The sequence below is a fragment of the Thermobia domestica genome, chromosome 8, assembly GCF_964235325.1.
Source record: "Thermobia domestica chromosome 8, izTheDome1.hap1.1, whole genome shotgun sequence".
Lineage (NCBI taxonomy): Eukaryota > Metazoa > Arthropoda > Insecta > Zygentoma > Lepismatidae > Thermobia > Thermobia domestica.
Genome location: NC_137461.1, coordinates 158804657 through 158823351, shown reverse-complemented (window position 1 = coordinate 158823351; position 18695 = coordinate 158804657). Strand labels below are relative to the sequence as shown.

The window sequence follows — 18695 nt, the reverse complement described above, 5'->3', positions numbered from 1 at the left end:
TCCAATGATATGCAACACTTATTATAATATTGAAAAATAAACACAAAAATTAAATAATCCACTATATATAATCTTGTCACTTGAGTTCTCCACACTCTCTCTCCAGGCTTAGCAGGTGCTGCCTCCTGGTGGGTTTTTTGAAAGGTATCTCACCTGCATGAGGAGTTCTTGTAATTTGATGTAGTCACCAAGTTTTCAGTGTTTTGGGGTAAACTAAACATTTGTTTTGTATGCGACACATTAAAAAAACTAACTATATACATATATACACATTTTGTTTTCATACGAAGTGCTGTCATTGCGTAGTTAATTCATTATAAATAATTTTGTCGTGATCAGTGCTGGTTTTCTACCCAGGACACTGTCTGCTTAGGCATGATCCACGTCGATATTACGGGTAGCATGCATCTCCCCCAATTTAAATTGCTGAAGTTTTCACTACGAATTGAAATAAGCCTCTTTCTTATAAATTGACAACACATAACAGAATACGACTAACCTATACTACATGCAGCTATTACGAGAAATTCAAGAATACTTTTTGCATCAATAAAGAATTATTTGCGGAAGCATATTTACAAACAGGGATGAAGGCTTCTAGGAGGAATAGCTCCCTGTCTACATCTCTCATACAAAGCAGCTTGGAAGTTCAAAATTATAGATCCGCCCTGGCTGGCGAAAGAAATCGTTACAACCCAACCTATCGTAGATATATGTGTGAAAACTGGACAGTTTCGCACTTTTTGACACTTCTTTGTATTGAGGGTTTTCACATGTATCCATGAACTTCTGCAGTACTCTTGTAACAATAGGTGCTCGCGATATGGGGTCTCCACGTTACAATGTCTCCCACCATAGCAATATTGTCGACCATTCTTTTGGTATTGCTTTAGGTATCCCAGATGCAGTCATATGTACTTATAACTTCGTTGTTACGGTTAGCAACTATGCTCCGTATGTTTCAAACCACGCGTACTGTTTTCGCCGTGGACAAAGACTCTTGTCTTTAAACTCTTTTTTTTTTTTTTTTTCTATGCTGCGCTTTCAGAGAGAGAGTTTTTTGAAACTTCATATAAGTTTTGAAATAACATAGGTAGCTAACGGAAAGCTTTACATTGAATCTATATTGGAATTTATATTCATCATTAATAAAGTATTAGCTTATTTAGATCCTTCGCACAATTATTATTTATATAAAACATAATAACACATACATAAATCAACCTAAATCTACAGTATTGCTTCCACAACTAATCCTTTATTTTAGCTACCTATACCTGTAATTAAACTGTCGATATGCAAATTATGTAATTACCCTATATGTAGATTACAAAAAGATTTATATGCAAACAAAAATATGAATGTGCACAATATATTTACATATGATATTGTATGCTTGATACATCAGCAGTGTAGTATTAAGTCGTATGATTTTTGATAGTCTATGTACTCTGTGTATGTGTTTCAGCTTGTACCATGAACTTGGCTTGTTATCTGTGTCTATTATTAATTGTTCTCGACCCATCTGTGAGTATTTTCTGGAGTCGTTTTGCATTATTCTGTTACTATTAAAGAGTTAAGAGTTCAATACAGAAAGGGTCATACAAAAAGCACATATAACCAACGAGCTGGGAGAGAGGAGGGAGCGTATTTTACGAAGGGGGTGCAAAGTAAACATGGTTGGGAAGCACTGATTTAATCAAACCGAAAGTTGTAGAAATAAACCGTCTTAGCGTTAATCCCATAGGCCAAAAACTATTATTAGCGACAAGCGATTTTTTAAATCGATTCAACATCTCAAGGAAACATACGTACATAATACTTTCACAAATCGGAAGTGGTTAATATTTCCTAGTACTTCTGGTGTGAATATTGATTTACATAGAGCAAACGGTGAAATATATCGAAAAGCAGTGTTTTTGGAATTGACCTGACGTCCGAACAATAGGTTCCATCTCCTTATTTAACTCTCTCTTCAAATCGGAAGTGGTAGAAATTAACTGTTTCCGGTTTCACCGTGGATCACTGCAGAACAGAAACGATAATAGATAGCGTCAAGCGTTTTCTTAGTAGTTTCAGCATATTTTGAAATATTTAAAATATTTTGAAAAACCACGTTATTCGACTTGAGAAATGGCGAACGTTGTGAAGTTCAAAATTACATCACTAAATTTTCCACATGCTATTGGATCAGGCGCGTTTCTAAATGAAAAACTGTAAATTACTCACCTATCTTCATTTGGTTTCTTTCTTTTCCTCAGCAATGATGTCTGTTACCCTGCTGTTTCCCCTTAGACAAGAATTGAATCTGAAAAGAGTTCATCATATATCTTGAAGAAACTACTATCTTTAATACGCGATTTGATGAACTAGAGAATATTTCTAGATACATGCTTGAAATGCGTATTCTTAGTTTCCTGACATACGTAAGAATTTTTACTGTTTCACATTTTACATAATATAAAATAGAATTGAAATATCTCTTAAACATTAAATTAATGTGGATTTACAATTGTAGGAAAGTAAGTTGTAGAAATTTATGAGCTTTCTATGGCAATAAAAGAAATGTGCTAACTATTGCGTATCTTTCAGGTACATACTGAACGCGTGGATAAAAAGGCTTTGTTCCTGGCCATTTTGTGGAAATGCTTACGCAAATTAATTATAATATTTCATATTATTTTGGATTTCGTCGTAGATGTTGGTTTTGGATATTACTACAGTGATAAACGAAAAACTATACCTCCCCTTAAGGATAAGTTTCTTTTGGAGAGCGCCACATCTCTGGCAAGAAAAATTCGTAACAAAGAGGTAAGATATTTTAGAAAGTTATTATTAAGTTGTATTCAAGAAATCTTTCACTCGCTTTTGTTAGAAATATCCTTTCTTGAGGTGGGACTAAACAATAATGATGGAATGGAACATAGATGAATTGAAAATTCTTTTAACAAAACCCAACAAGCGCCATTTACAAAATTTTACAGGAGTTTCTTTCTTTTCTTTTTTTTCTTTTTTTGTTGTAAGTTGTACTCAATATCGTTGATTTAAAAGATTTCAGAAATTTAACACTGGTCATCCATGTAGATAGAGATTGATGAAGGAATAATTGAAGTTCATCACTAGCGGCCTGTTGAGGAAGAAATAGTTATAAATTATAATTTTTTACAAAACTCAACATATCTCCTTTTTCATACAACCTAGGTGTTATAAATATACATTCTAAGCATTTAAATTTAATGAGCTCTCAAGTATATTACATTTTGTAGATAATTTCAGAATAAGAAGTTAACAATGCGTTAGTAGATTTGTGCTTTTTCTTTTAAATTAACAGATGAACAGAAGTTTCCACAATAACCAAGACTGTTTCTCAGATCCTAAACCTGTTGTGAAACTCGTAGTCATACATTGAAATGACAACTAAAGCAATAGCACATAATATAGTGTTGGGATTTTTAATGCTGTGAAAACAATACAGGAACATAGTCCTCTTTAATGTAAAGGTTCTTCATAATACAAAATTTTGTCTTCAGTATCACTAGCATTTCTTTGTACAACTTTTGAATATAACTCTTTACTTTCCTCTGAATCATTGTCAAAATAAGATATCAACTTCTTCACGTCACTAGCTTTATTTTTGCTTACATGATTCACTGGTGGAAGTTGAGGTGCTTCAAACATTATTGAAGCACTTCTCTTTCCAGAATTAAGTGTGTGTTGGGAAATAATGCTGAATTCCTTGAAATGCCTTTGAGCTTTCAATGTAACACACTGTAAATTATGTGAACTATTCAGTGTAAATTATGTTCTTAGTTCCAACCATGGTGTATGAAAGATAGATTAGTTGAATTTTGTAGAATCAAGAAAAACGGACATATCGAGTGTTGTGAAAATTTGCTATATTCAGGCGCCTTTTATAAAGGCAAATACAGTATTTAGTTTCGTCACATTTTCTGTTAGTCATTTTGTAAGGCTCATATTAAAATACCAGAATTCGTCAAAACATGCTGGCGTTGGGTTTTGCAAAACTGGTCCTAAATTGTAAAGATATTTGTCTGTTTGATATATATATATATATATATATATATATATATATATATATATATATATATATATATATATATATATATATATATATATATATATATATATATATATATACTGTATAATATGCCATCATTATCGTAGGTATTCTGCCCTTATTGGCGTGTCACTTGTCGCAGCTGAGAAGCTTCCATGTTCCACAGTCCTCCGCTAACATCTTTGTCTTGTGTGATCTTTCTGTTTTTATATCATCCATTAATTGTAGTCTCCTTCGCCCCCTCTCTCTCCCTCCCGCCACCATACCCAATAGGACGTCCCTCATGATACAATTTCTTTTTAGGCAATGTCCCAACCAGTTTCTCTTCCTCTCCACATCCTCATTTCGAAGGTTTCCAGTCGTTTTTCATCACTTTTACGTAATTTCCGTGTTTGTGCCCCATACAGTACAACACTCCACACGAAGCATTTTATGAGTCTTTTTCTCAACTCTTTATTCAAGGTCCCATAAACAGACTATTCTTATTCCTAAAGGCTTTTTCGCCATTCCTATCCTTGCTTTTATTTCACGTTCGCACTTTATGTCATTACTAAGAATACTACCCAGATATCGAAAACTATTCACTTGTTCTATTTTATCTCCTCCCACTTTCATATATAACATAGACTGCTTCGTTCCAATCACTATGGCTTTTGTCTTTTAAACATTTATTTTCATCCTATATTCTTAAAAGCCCTTCCTCAGATTTTCTAACATCTTATTGATTTTGTTTCAGATTCTGCAACAAGCGCCAAATCGTCAGCAAATCTTATACATCAAATCATTCTACCTCTACTGAAATGCCGTCTTCATCATGTAGGCTCTTTTTCACTATCTTCTAGATAAATATTAAATGGTGTTGGCAAAAGACAGCATCCTTGTCGAACTCCCTTTCCAATTGCACGCTCTTCCGTCAGTTCTTCCCCTATCCTAACACTTAATTGTTGGTTCATATATAAGTTTCCTATGAGTCTTCGATCTTTCCATTCCAACCCAGTCTTCTTTAGGACTCCCAACAACAAGTCCCAATTCGCGCGGTCAAAAGCCTTTTCTAGATCAATAAATACAACATACACATCTTTCCCTTTTTCTATAAATCTTTCATCGATTGCCCGTAATAATCCGATCTCTTGTGCCCTTACCTCTCCTGAACCTGAACTGCTCCGCCTCAACTTCTTTATTTGTTCTTCCATATAACCTTCTTTTCAGTATTCGGAGCAAAATTTTAGCTACACGAGATATGAGACTAATAGTTCTATAATCCTTACATCTCTTTGGATTCGATATCTTAGCTATCGGTATCATGATCGTCTTCAGGAAGTCTTTTGGCCACTCTCCTGTTTCATTGATGTCATTGAATAGTCGGAACAATTCATTCTTTCCCTTGTCTCCCATATTTTTAATGAATTCAATTAGTATATTATTTATCCCGGTTGCCTTTCCGTTCCTAATTTCGAATATAACCTTTTCTACTTCAGCATTTAGGCTACACGGTCTATCATATATGCCAACGTGTTAAAATAGCCACGTATGATCGTCAATAAATTGGTTTTGAAGCAAAAATAGATAATCAGGCTTTTCAAAAAAGATTGTGTATCATATGCGCTATTTATAATTGAGATTTATTTTTGAAGCTTTGAGAGATTAAGTCAAATTACTGCCAATATTGATATCATTAATTATTAAGATTATGGTTTTGGCCTTTATAAAATTGTAATGTTACTTCGTCTGTTACTGTATACGATACATTTTGAACAAAGGTGATTTTTTTTTTTCCAATTATCGATTATCTCAGCGGAGTTTGTTAATGAAGTCAATCCTTTAACATCTGGGGTAAGTTACTTTAATGGTGGTCATCCATATCCCACTTAAAATCTAGAACAACCCCTAGCTTCTATGCAGTTTGCGCGTAATAAAAGTATATATAGCTTCAAAATGTTCATAAACCTATATTAGCATCACACTAGTGTGCTTATAAGATTGTTATGTTACAAGGGTTAGTCTTAAGTCTTGTAATATTCTGGTAAACAATATTCTGTATTTTTTACAGTACAATGAAAGCAGGCTAACAATCAAAGTATAGCCGCTTATGTTGGACAGTATGCAGCCACCTCCCTTCCACTTCCTAGATTTTACTTCGATAGTACGTCTTTTACTTAGAGGCAAAATTTTCTACCGTTGTTTTCACCTCTTGCTGCTTGGTAATCATCGTGATTTCAGGAAGTGCGCTATGCACCAAAACAAGTAGTAATTTGAAGGAGCAAGGTCAGAACTACATGGAAGATACGACATCAGTTCGATGCTATCAAGTTCCTGTATTTTTCGAGCCATATGTAGTTTTGCGTTATCCTGTTACAGCAGGGCGCGCTTTCTGTTCACCGATGCAGGATATTTTTGGCGTAGAGCAGCATATATTCAGTTGTTCGGAATGAAGGTCTGACCAATAGAAATGAACTCGAAGTGAATTACCCCCTCGTAGGTATATCACGCACAAAGCATGACTTCATGCACGAAACCGTCCTGTTGGACGACCGGTTCTGAAAGTTGACTTTGCTGAACCATGTTTTTGCACATTTCGATTTCAGAAATACATCCATGTTTCGTGCCTGTTACAGTCTGTTTCAGGAAACACTACATTACATGCATTTTGTAGTAGTAGTTGTCGGCACACATCTACTCTCCTCGGGGCCTGAGATTGGGTCTGCTCATGTGGTGCAATGCGGCCTCTCCTGATGGTTTTCCCGAGTTCATGAAGCGATGCACTACAGTGTGGTGGAGGATGGATTTTCCTCAATGGCTTGTCGTATGACTTTAGATACTGTATGTCTTAGAAACTGTGGTGATCGGACCTTGATTGGTTTTTGACATTTTTACAACTTGCACGAAATTTTTAGAATTACCTGTGAGAGCACAGTGACTCAGTGATAGAGCGCTTACCTCTGGTTCTTGAGGTCCCTGGTTCGATTCCTGGCCAAGTAAGTTTGTTGTGGTCAACATCGTGTGTTCGTGTAATTCATTCACTTGCTTTAATCATCGTCTCTCTTAGCTGACAGGTTATAAACGTGGGACATTAAACTGAAAGATATTGTTTTTTTTCCCCCTCGAATTACCGAGTTGCTTTGCTGTAGTTCACTGTGTCTTCCTCTTTTACATGACAAACGTTTTGGGCTGTTGTCGCATCATTATGCCCAAGTTCGAATTCACGTAGTAACTATTCACGTACCAGACACTGTTGAGCACTCATCGTCACTGCCACTTAAAACTGACTGAAGATGCTGTTGGAGTGCCAGCGTACGTGTTAAATAGTCCACCTGCCAAACTACCTCTTGGGCTAGTTTAACCTTGTATTTACGATATTGTCGAACTCAAAATATGACTCATCCTTGTAGTACGTTCGTCTGTTATTCCACATGATTACTCTTTAACAAAGCGAAATTTTGAATTGTGTTTATTGCAATAGACAACTAGAGCAATTGTGTCGGCAGAGTTTGTTAATGGGGTGAATCTTTGATTGGAACGATGACATTAATGGTAGCCATCCATATCCCATACATGGAATTGCGTGATCCCATTTCTATTTCTAGCAGAGTTTACTACTGTTTTAGTATCTCTGATTAATCAAGTTCGACATTGAGGACTGTGATAGCAATGATTTTTAAATTATGTTCTTAGAGAGATTGCATATTTATATTCTCCGAACATTGTTAATGGTTGTCAAGTTGCTTTATTCATTTATTTAAGGAGCTTTGAGTATAGTATTTATGAACATACAGTATTTTAAACAATAACAGGGAAGTGGATCGAAGGTCGGCAAGGGACGAATATTTAAAAGTACCACCTCGACATTCTGGTTGAAGGAAACTGAGACACATATCCTGATTATTACGCACGCGTGGCTTTTATAGTCACCAAATTAAATCTAAAATAGTAATAATAAAAAGTACTCATCATCATTCCATCCGAAGTATTGAATTGAATAGTTCGAGTTTAAGTATAGTTCGTTTATGGTATGTTCAGGAAAATACATAGGAGGGTAAGAAAAACTTAAGGTAAATACACTTACTCCTACGTGTAAACACTCATTAGGTGTAAGGTAAATACACTTACTCCTACGTGTAAACACTCATTAGGTGTGTAATACAATAATCACACACAGAGCATGTCCGTTTGCTTTGTAGTTTGTTACTACTTTTAGATTGGCTGAAGGTGAATAAGGGAAGAAACAAAAGATTAAAAAGAAATTCATGAATTTCATATGTAACAGGAAGAAGAATGTGCTGTGATAGCGAACAACGTTATAAAGGAAAATATTTTAATTGTGAAAACTCTTACCTTAACAAGGGAGTAGACAGAAAAGAAGTTCATGCATTTTTGAATTATTAATTTGCTTATTTGATCACTCGTAAAATACATATGGGGCACATATTACAAATATACTTCATAATTTTATATGTGTAGGTGAAATTACATTAAATAAAAACTCATTGTTTGTGAGCATTTAGTAATATATTTCTTAATGCATTGTTTTCATTTGTATGTATTTGTTAGCGTGTTTATATATAAAGGGATGTATTTTCTAAATGACTTAAATAGATCGAATGGAATACATATTCTAAGTAAAATTACTACTAATCTTTATTGTATTCTAAAGGGAATAATATCCAATGTTTCGGATACTTTATCGAGTGTCTATTATCAAAGCGTATAGGCTTAGAACATATACAGCAACATAACTTTCACACGCTTAAACCTTCGACTTCAGTGCAAATCTTCCTCGAAAAAAAAAAAAAAAAAAAAAAAAGAAAAGTTTTTTAATTCTATAGTGCATGTATGTGGAATGCTGAAGATACGTCGAGAAGTGGTTTAAAATACTCGTAGTTACCTATAGGTAAAATTCTATGGGTGTTAAGTACGCTTACACTAAATTTAATTCCAAAAAAGGGAGAACGCACAGAGTAGGCCTGGAAAAATACAATACGTTATTAGGTTAAAATGGTCAAAATATAGTATTTTTTTTAGAAATAGAATAAATGAAGATTTCGACTGAGATTGAAGCTTTAATCATGTGAAGATCCTGTTGCTGCGTTTATTTTAAGCCTCTACAATCCTTGATAATGGATAGTCTATAAAATATCTAGAATATTGGATATTTCCTTAAGAATATGTAAAAAATTTAGTACAAAGTATATATATATATTGTGGCAGAGCCTGTATTTTTAGATAACAAAGTTCATAATTTAACGATTCATTTTTGTTTATTTTGAGAATATTGGATTTATGTAAGATATTAAAATTGTTGTTTGGTGAAGGAAAATAACAAATATAATTTATGTCAATGCAAGTTTTATGAAATTATACTATTTTGCCGTCAGCGAATAAAAACAAGCAAAAGCACATAATTAGTAGTCTGCGAATGCAGGAAATAAATTTATAAAATGCTTCAGCAATAACAATTTGTAAAATCATGAGTTGCATTTGTACAATGTTTGTGAACACGAAACACATTCACGGATATGTAGAAATTGTCTAGAATCATGAGATCAGAGCATTCCAAGTGTTGCAGTTGTTGTTCGCGAAATGAGGAAGAACCTTGTTTTTCCAAAGAAAGGAGGTCGCACGTGCCTGACGTCAGTCGACGCCACCAAATTCCTGGAGAGAATTCTCAAACAAAACCGGAGGACAGGAGGTCTCTAGAGGGAGAAGTACGGAGCCTATTGTGGGTGCAAGTACCGAGTCGTTAGACGGAGAAGTTCGAATACAACGAAGTCTTTTGAATGTGACTTGAAAGTACCAATTCAATTACGAAGTTGAAACTGGAGTCTCAATGCGCCAATTTTCAACGAACTAACTTCCAACGGTAGTTAAACTAGGACATTGGATAGAGAAGCCATTACCAATGTGGATCGTGTCTTAACCAGAGAGACACCTGTCAACTACGATATTAACTTGGCGATATCGACACCTAGTAGTCAACCCAGGAGAGCACCATCAGCGACCATCGACAGAAGACATCAATCAAGGTATGTGTGACTTCGAATTCAGTGTTCAAATGCTATGCTCAATGCTTGGTATGCGTTGCTCTTCTGGCAAAGTTTCTAGATATCCGGTTTTAACCACGGCATTTACACAGCAACACATTAGAATCAGAAATATAACTGTTAATTATCCATTGAACTTATGAGTTGTCATTTTAATTTAATCCCGTAAGAAACATGCTTAAAGTATTAACCTCTCGCATAGAAAACAGTAACGTACCCACTCATTCTAGATGGTGAGTGGAAGGTGATCTTCTCAGCTCAACGATTGCATCCCCATTTCAAGGCACGAACTGAGGAGGTTGTCAATATATATATATATATATATATATATATATATATATATATATATGTGTGTGTGTGTGTGTGTGTGTGTGTGTGACAAGTGAACTTCATGACAGTCTTCCTTAAGCTTTAACTTACGAAGGGCTGTAAGTAGAGCGACATTCAACCGAAATATGTTACTATACCGGCTCCCCTTATTTTGTTGGAATTTCAAAACAACTATCTTTTAATTCAAGTAGCATCTTAATCATCTCACAGTATTAACTCAACACGGAAAGTGTGCTTATAGAAGTAGAACTCAGAAAGACGCATGCTAACCAGTACATCATATGAATCAGCACGAATTTACTGGTAGATAGAAATAAAATTTTATTCATACAGATAGCATTCATAAAGCGTGGAAAACATGCATTTGAGTTGTCGTCATCGGATTAATAATGTAGGGATGGCCAGATCCGGATATTTTTGGGTCCGGATATCCGGTATCCGGATATCCGGACACTGGATCCGGATCCGAAAAAACGGATCTTAGATCCGGATCCGAAAAAACGGATCTTAGATCCGGATCCGAAAAAACGGATCTTGGATCCGGATCCGAAAAAACGGATCTTGGATCCGGATCCGAAAATCTGGATCTTGGATCCGGATCCGAAATTTCGGATCTTGGATCCGGATTCGAAACTCCGTGTCAGAAAATTCGGGTGTTCCGAATCAGCAAAATTTTCGAAATTATTGACAAAGTGATTTTCATTCCTATGCTTAAAATAAGATTTTAAGACACTTTTGGTATCTGATCGTGTGACAGCCTTGCGTTCCTTTCATTCTGTTGATATTTGGTTTTCGTGCCTTAATATGTCACAATTACTCCAAATTTGATTGAGTAAAACTGTCGAGTTAGGTGAGAGCAATCTCATTGTCAGATTAGATTCTAGTGGAAATACTTGACCGAAAAGGTAGTAAATCTTTTTTAAAGCTGTCGTCCTGGTGGAAATTTGTCCTTTGTTTTCTGTAACACTAGTCAAATGCAGGGATGAAACCTTAGTCTCAAGCCCAAGCTTCTTCATTAGACTCTGGCTGCTTACTTTTCTAATTCTTTCTGAGTTATTGTGGTCACTGAATGAGGCCATTTCCTAGTCGTGATGGGCTAGGCCATTGCTAATAGAACAGCCCATAAAATATAGATCAAATCAAATTAAGGAGCAACTTCCTTTTCTTGCTCTTGATGAGCATTTTTTTTCTTTCTTTAAAAATACGTTTCTCTGTGACCGTACCACTCCAGTTAGAATTAAGAATTGTAGTAGAGATGAAGTTCTAAATGGCAATTAATGTATCAAAATCAATGTATTAATGTACTGTATGTGTATACAAAATACCATATGGAGCCTCGAGCAGTAACACTTTGTAATTAGTAATCCACTACTATTAACTCTGCATAGGTTGTATAAGGAGCTATATCATTCATGTAAACACATAGGCGGATGCAGGGGGAGGGCGAAAAGTCGTTTGCCCCTACCCAGCGCCACCATTAACAGTGTACTTTAGTAGTAATTTGTGGCAATTTCAGATCATCAAAGTAATTTTTCACTGCTAGCATCCCCAACCGCCCCCTAAGAATCCATCCGCCCCCTCCAAGAGTCCGTTCTGGATTCGCCCCTGCGCAAACATAATTTTATACAACTCATTCAAGAGTACATTTTGGTAGCTTTTTAAAATTTTTATCTTAAAGGATTGTCATTTCTCGTGGCTACTTATGCAATTTTGTCCACAGGCATACATGCAATTTCCAGTCATTACGCAAATACATTTATATACTTAATAGACCTCGGCTAGTTGGGGGCTTCGCCACTAGACCCCCGTTACTAGGGCCTCGCACCACAAAAGCCTCTAATCATAATCAATTTAAAAAGAAATGTCTGGGGATTTGCCCTTAGACCCTCTGATATCTCATTTGATCGGCCTATGACCTCGTACCTCGTAAACCTACAACCATACCGAATCTCAGTTCAAATATCAAATTGTATATAATAACATTCCGGTATCCCGAGACATACCGAATTTCAGTGCGAGTACATGGGGGCTTTCCCCCCAGCCCACACATTTGTTCGGTCTACAGCCTCGCACATCATACGCCTGCAAACATAACGAATTTTTAAGGGGCCGCGGTGGCTCAGTGGTAGAGCGTTCACCTCCGGTGCTTGGGGTCCCTGTTTCGATCCCAGCTTGCACCGTGTGGACTTTGAGGTGGACAAACACCGTGCTCGTGGATTTTCTCGGGGTTTTCCCGTTTCCTCCTACTTTCTTCATTTCATTTATTTCTCATAATCACCGTCTCCTTTAGCCTAACCGGCATAAACGTGGCAGTGCACGTGAAACACAAGCATTTCATTTCACAAGATAACGAATTTTTGTTCAAATAACAAGTTTCATTTCTCTAACATTCCAGGATTCCGAGATATAAAAGTCTTTTCTCCCCGCCCCTTTACTTCCCCTCTAAGACATACATAAAAAAACGCTTAAGTACATACCTAATTATTTCAAATGTAAAGTCCAAATACCAAATTCTATGCTCCTAACCTTCAGAGGTTCCCAGATATCGACATGTTATTATAATAATTACAATCCCCACCCTCTTTCCTTTCCATCTCTTTTCTTTTCCTTTTTACTAAAACGTCAAAAAACACTGAAACACATGTCAAATTATTTTCAATGAGAAGTGCAAATACCAAATTTCAAGTCTCTAACCTTAAAGGATATAACATATTAATACAATAATTGTAATCCCCACTTAATTTTTTTCTCGCCCCTTTTCTTCCCTTCTGGGCCACACATAAAAAAAAAAAAAAAAACGTTGAAATACGTATCTAATTATTTTAAGTGAGAAGTCCAAATACCAAATTCCATGTTTCTAACCCTTTAAGTTTCCGAGATATAGGCATATTATTATACTAATTGCAATAACTGCAATTACCACCCGTTCTTTTACTTTCTACATCTTCCCTGCCCCTTCTAATTTAAATATCAAAAAGCACTTTAACAAGTATCAAATTATTTTCAATGAGAAACCCAAATACCAAATTTGAAGTATCTAACGTCAAGAATCATCAATATTTTCCACCCCATTTCCCCCCTTCCTCGTCGAATTTCCCAAAGTCCTTCCTTAGTGGTATCCTACGTCACAAACCCTATAAACTGTCCAAATTTCAAGTTTGTAGCTTAAGCGATTTGGTCTGTACGGTGATCTGTCACTCAGTCACTCAGGACTTTGCTCTTTTTATATAGAGATATTTAAGATTTTATGGGAAAGCCATGGATTTTGTCCTAAGGCCGCCAGTGTCTTAGAAATGTAATAGCTTTGCTACAAACTTTAAGCAATTAACTGACTGATCTGCGTCTATATGTATTATGTAAAATACCGCTTATGATATTTATTTTGCTCGTAATAAAAAAAAAAAAAAAAAATAGAAATGATGATGAAAATTCAAAGACATCCATGATTTTAGCGTAATGCTGCAGGAGTTCAGATCATTGAATTAATCATAAGAGCCGATTGTATAAGATAGACTACATTAAATTCCAATGTGGCACAAAGAAAATATGCAGCATTACTATGCAGTTTTTCAACGTTATAACTCATTCTGAAAATATTATCATAGGTCTCACAAACAATCGAATTTTAATCCTAACTCGATTAATATATAACAAAAGGCAGATCTATACAACTACTGACTTCAGATGAAAGTGGCATACTTGTAGTACGTTTAAAGATATACTAAAGACTAAATGATGGGGTGTGCGGATGGTCTAACCCGAAAAATGTGAAAATGAGATTTTGATGTAATCTTTTGTCATTTAAATTGAATTGTCTTCCCACTGAGTTAGATAAAATTCACCTAGTCAATTTTATACATATGGATATTTTAGTTCTGGGTCTCAATCTAAGGCCTAAAATATTCAAAACAGGAGTATGAATCTGAACTTCGAAATTTCGGGTGTGGATCCAGGAACCGGATATCCGGATCCGGATCCAATATTCAAAACTTCGGATCCGGATCCAAGATACAAAACTTCGGATCCGGGTCCAAGATCCGAAATTCCGGATCCGGATCCAAGATCCGAAATTTCGGATCCGGATCCAAGATCCGAAATTTCGGATCCGGATCCAGGAACCGGATATCCGGATTCAAGATCCGAAATTTCGAATCCGGATCCGAGATCCGGATCTTATAGGATCCGGATCCGGATCTTGTAGGATCCGGATATCCGAGATCCGGATCCGTCTGGCCATCCCTATAATAATGGCCAATTGACATGATAGTTGGATTTCGTTGTCTATATTTGTGGCTTTCAATTCAGAAGTGGTCTATTTCGTAATTCAAGGAACTTTCCAATTGCTTGACGAAGCTGGCTACAACTGCAATTTTATCGTATTACGATAAATCTAAAATGAATCCAAACGACATGTATCCAAATACCCATTTTACTTCGCTTCGTACCTACTAAGGTATTAAATTCATTAAATGTACAGTAGACTTTACTATCCCGCTTCCATGAACGATCTACTCAACTTTTAACGCCTCATAAAAACCAATTTTGCGAAGAAGCGATCATTTACAAAGTTTTTTTTTTTTTTTTTAATAAAAAAAAATCGTAAGTTTCAACTCCTTTTCTTAGACCTACCTTTTCTAATCAATAAACAGTAAACTAAGTTTAGGTTTTCTTTTTAAAATTAGACCTACGTTTTACGTTAGTCTGTTGTTTATTTTAAATTGTGTCTATGTACAGTCAGTGACAAAAGTTCTTTCCGTTTGGTAAAATTCATTTTGGAAATGACGGTGGTATGGCTGGAACGTACAGAAAATTACATTCTTTTTAATTTACTGAAAACTGTACTCGAATTGTCCTTCCATTGTAAAGTTATTTACTAAACTAATTTCATCAAACGGAAAGAACTTTTGTCGCTAACTGTACATCATTTGAGTATAAGTGAGTTAGTACATTTTATCTTAAAGTGTGTATAGCATTTTTATTTTTTGTCTTCCTTTTCCTATAATATTTTTTAAAAACAGTACGTACATAACATACTTTTAAAAAGTTTAACAAGTGTTTATAAAGTACAGTACTAGCCTGTACTAAGGGGTCAGAAAATATGAATGAAAACGGATTTTGATATAAAAAGTGTGCTCTCTGGTATGGGTAAGACAAGCAGTTAGGATTGATTATTGAATTCCGGCCTATCCGGCTTTTTTGTTATCCGGTCTTCCTTTCCGCTATATTAGTCCGGATAGTCGGTGATCTACTGTGTTGTATATCTTATTTACGTTAGAAATTTGATTCTAGGTTATTCTACTTCTATATGATAAGTAATATAACAGCGTAAGATATATTTTTAAGACTTTTTGTATGTTCTCAGCTGAAATCCGTGGAACTTGTTCAAGCCTGCATCAATCGTATCAAAGAGATCAATCCTATTTTAAACTGTGTTGTGGATGAAAGATTTGAAGCAGCTCTACAGGAAGCTCAAGAAGCTGATGATCTTTTGGCCTCTGGAAAGTTATCTGCTGCAGAATTAGAAAATGAGAAGCCATTCTTTGGTGTGCCTTTTACAACAAAGGATAGTACATGTGTTAAGGGTATGTGCAGGATTTTTTCCATGATTTTGTGAACAAAGTTTTTTTTTTTTTTTAATCGAATTTTTGTGTCGTGTATTCATGTAGCAAAAGAATCTTAAAAGATATTTTCGTTAGATTTGTAATAGTAAATAATATTAAAAAATGCAGCAATATGTAACCACACCAATACTAAAATATCATTAATAATTATGACTGTGAAAAGTTGCTAAGATCGTTGGTATTTACAAAATTTGATACATGCCTTCTTAGAAAGTGTGATTGATGGTTTAGAGTCTCTTAATAGCTAATAATTAATTTTTTGTGTTGAATAGCTAATAATTAATTTTTTGTGTTGCAGAGTAAGAAAATCATAAGCGAATATTTAAATCGTTAGCGCAGCGATTTCTGGCATCTATGTTGGATTCTGTGTAAAAAAGACACTAAAACATTAGATTCCGACAGTACATAGATTTGTTGTTCGCGTCAAAACGTGTAGTGTCATTTTTTGTTCATGTATAGTTAACGATCTTTCATTTAATTCACTTCACTATACAGGAAGGTTGATCAGAACATCTGTATTATTGCATATAGACTAGTTTTGAAACAGTATTTCTACCTTTTCACTAATTTAATGTAAAATATTTCTGAATATACGTATTAGAATTCTTCAAGTAATGTGTATACTAAGTTTATGACAGAAATACGTATTTAAATAGCATTTTATGCGGTTACTGTACATGTTCCTTAACTCTAGTTACCTGTTCCGTCGCAAACTCAGGTTTTAAATTCTCTTCATGTGCAGTATAATGTTGACGGAAATTGAAAATTGCAGTCGATTTAGGTTTTTTCACGTGTAGGTGGTTAGCGGGTTTTTGAACTTTAATGTTCCTTTGAGCACCGAGATTACATGAGACGACGTACAGCTTAACGTGGAATCCAAACCACATAGACTTCCACCGGAAATCGAACTCGGCTCTCGCACATGGAAAGCATATTTGTACTATGGTGCTAATCTTATTTGATAACGAACTTAACACAATAATATATAAAGAAATAGGTTTGTTGGAGAAAAGCTGTCACAATGTAAGCCATTTTTCTTTTCACTACTCCTCCGACTGTATATCACTATAAAGTAACATAATATGAATAACACAAAGAAATGTTTCACCTACCTACCATAAACAATTGACTTGTCAAGCCTTCATTCTTGATTGCAGATGATGTCTTCCTTGGGTCAGATTCGCACACAGCAAAGCTGAAATCTTAAGAATGTTCTGAGTACTGGGCTGACAGAATGACAATTACTTGATTTAATCTAACTCACATTGTCAAGTTTTTATTAAAAATAACACGACTATTGAAATTTAGTATTATACTTGGATCGTTCAAAAATGATGGGCATTACAATGATTTTGTGTTCACAGGCACCATTTACTGAAAAAAAAAAAAAAAAAAAAACGAATACAGATTATATTACAGGTATTCCCCGCCAGTGGCTATGCGCTTTTGCCATCGTTTTGGCAGCTTCCGTATTTGCATAGTAAACCATTCTTTGGGGGTATCCCGGAGTTATTCATTGGTGGTGAACTTCTTATCCCGCATGACCTCTTTCATTGCGTTAAATAGTGCATAGTCGCTCGGAGCCAGATCGGCGAATTTGGAGGATGTGTAAACACAGTAAACCCAAGTTCACGCACGGTGGCAATGGTCTTATGATTGGCCATGTGGCCGCACATTGCCGTGTTGGAACAGAACGCCACAGCCCCATTTTCCGTGGAGGCGTTGTTGAATGCGTCGGCAGAGTTGGTGCAATGACCTGGAGTACCGATCACTGTTGACGGTTGTATTGGGAAAGAGCCAGTCTACCTGCAGTATCCCTTCCTGGTCCCAAAACACAATCCATTTGTTTCTGCACGAATAGTCCCGGCCGTGACTTCTTGGGACTAGGCTCCCAGTATGCTTCCACTCGTAGACTGGCGTTTCTTTTCTGGAGTCTCGTTTAAGAGCCATGACTCATCGACGGTGGCCTGACGCTAAAAGAACTCCGCTGGATCTGTATTGTACTATTGCACTAACTGTTGGCATATTTCTAGACGCTTCTGCTTTTGCTTAATGGTGAGGGAATGGGTCATCCATTGTGCATACACCTTCATCTTCAAATCCTCTTTGATGATGGTGTGGAGGGTTTTCCGTGATAGACCTGTTACCTTCTCTAGTTCATCAATCATGATTCGCCTGTTAGTCTGTCAGATTCAGCAAAATTTAACATCACTTAAAGGGAGTAGCTGCAACATACTTTAAGTTGTTCCATATAGTGCCAACAGTGGAAAAAGGCATGTTGCCCATTCTGGAAGAGTAGCTTTCTTAAAATGGCGGCCAAAAACGAAATGGTGGCTTAAATTCTTAAAACCGTCATAAGTGTCCCAATTAACACCCATTTTATTATTTTTTTTTGTTTCTATTCCATGTTTTTTTGATCGAGGAATCTATTAGTCTATTGTAAAACATGGTTCAAATATGTTTTATGATCATTACATAATAATTTGAAAGCGGAAAATAAAATTTGGTGTTATATTAACTGATTTCGATAATTAAATTCCATGATATTAACAGATTTTTCTCCCCAGATTTAAGATGGAAGCATGAGGGAGGTGCATTATCTGTGTAGCATCTGCTACTGACCTCACT

The 18695-nt window shown here is 35.7% G+C and overlaps 1 protein-coding gene across 2 annotated transcripts in view; it reads left to right on the top strand.

Annotated features, from left to right (window-relative positions):
* The window catches only part of LOC145693309 (fatty-acid amide hydrolase 2-like), an 89342-nt gene that overhangs the window by 16838 nt on the left and 53809 nt on the right, over nucleotides 1-18695 (top strand). For both annotated transcript variants that reach the window (XM_081769176.1, XM_081769175.1), the window contains exons 2-3: nucleotides 2593-2811; nucleotides 15809-16028. In XM_081769176.1, the coding sequence (XP_081625302.1) occupies nucleotides 2593-2811; nucleotides 15809-16028 (439 nt within the window). The remainder of the gene's footprint in view (nucleotides 1-2592; nucleotides 2812-15808; nucleotides 16029-18695) is intronic.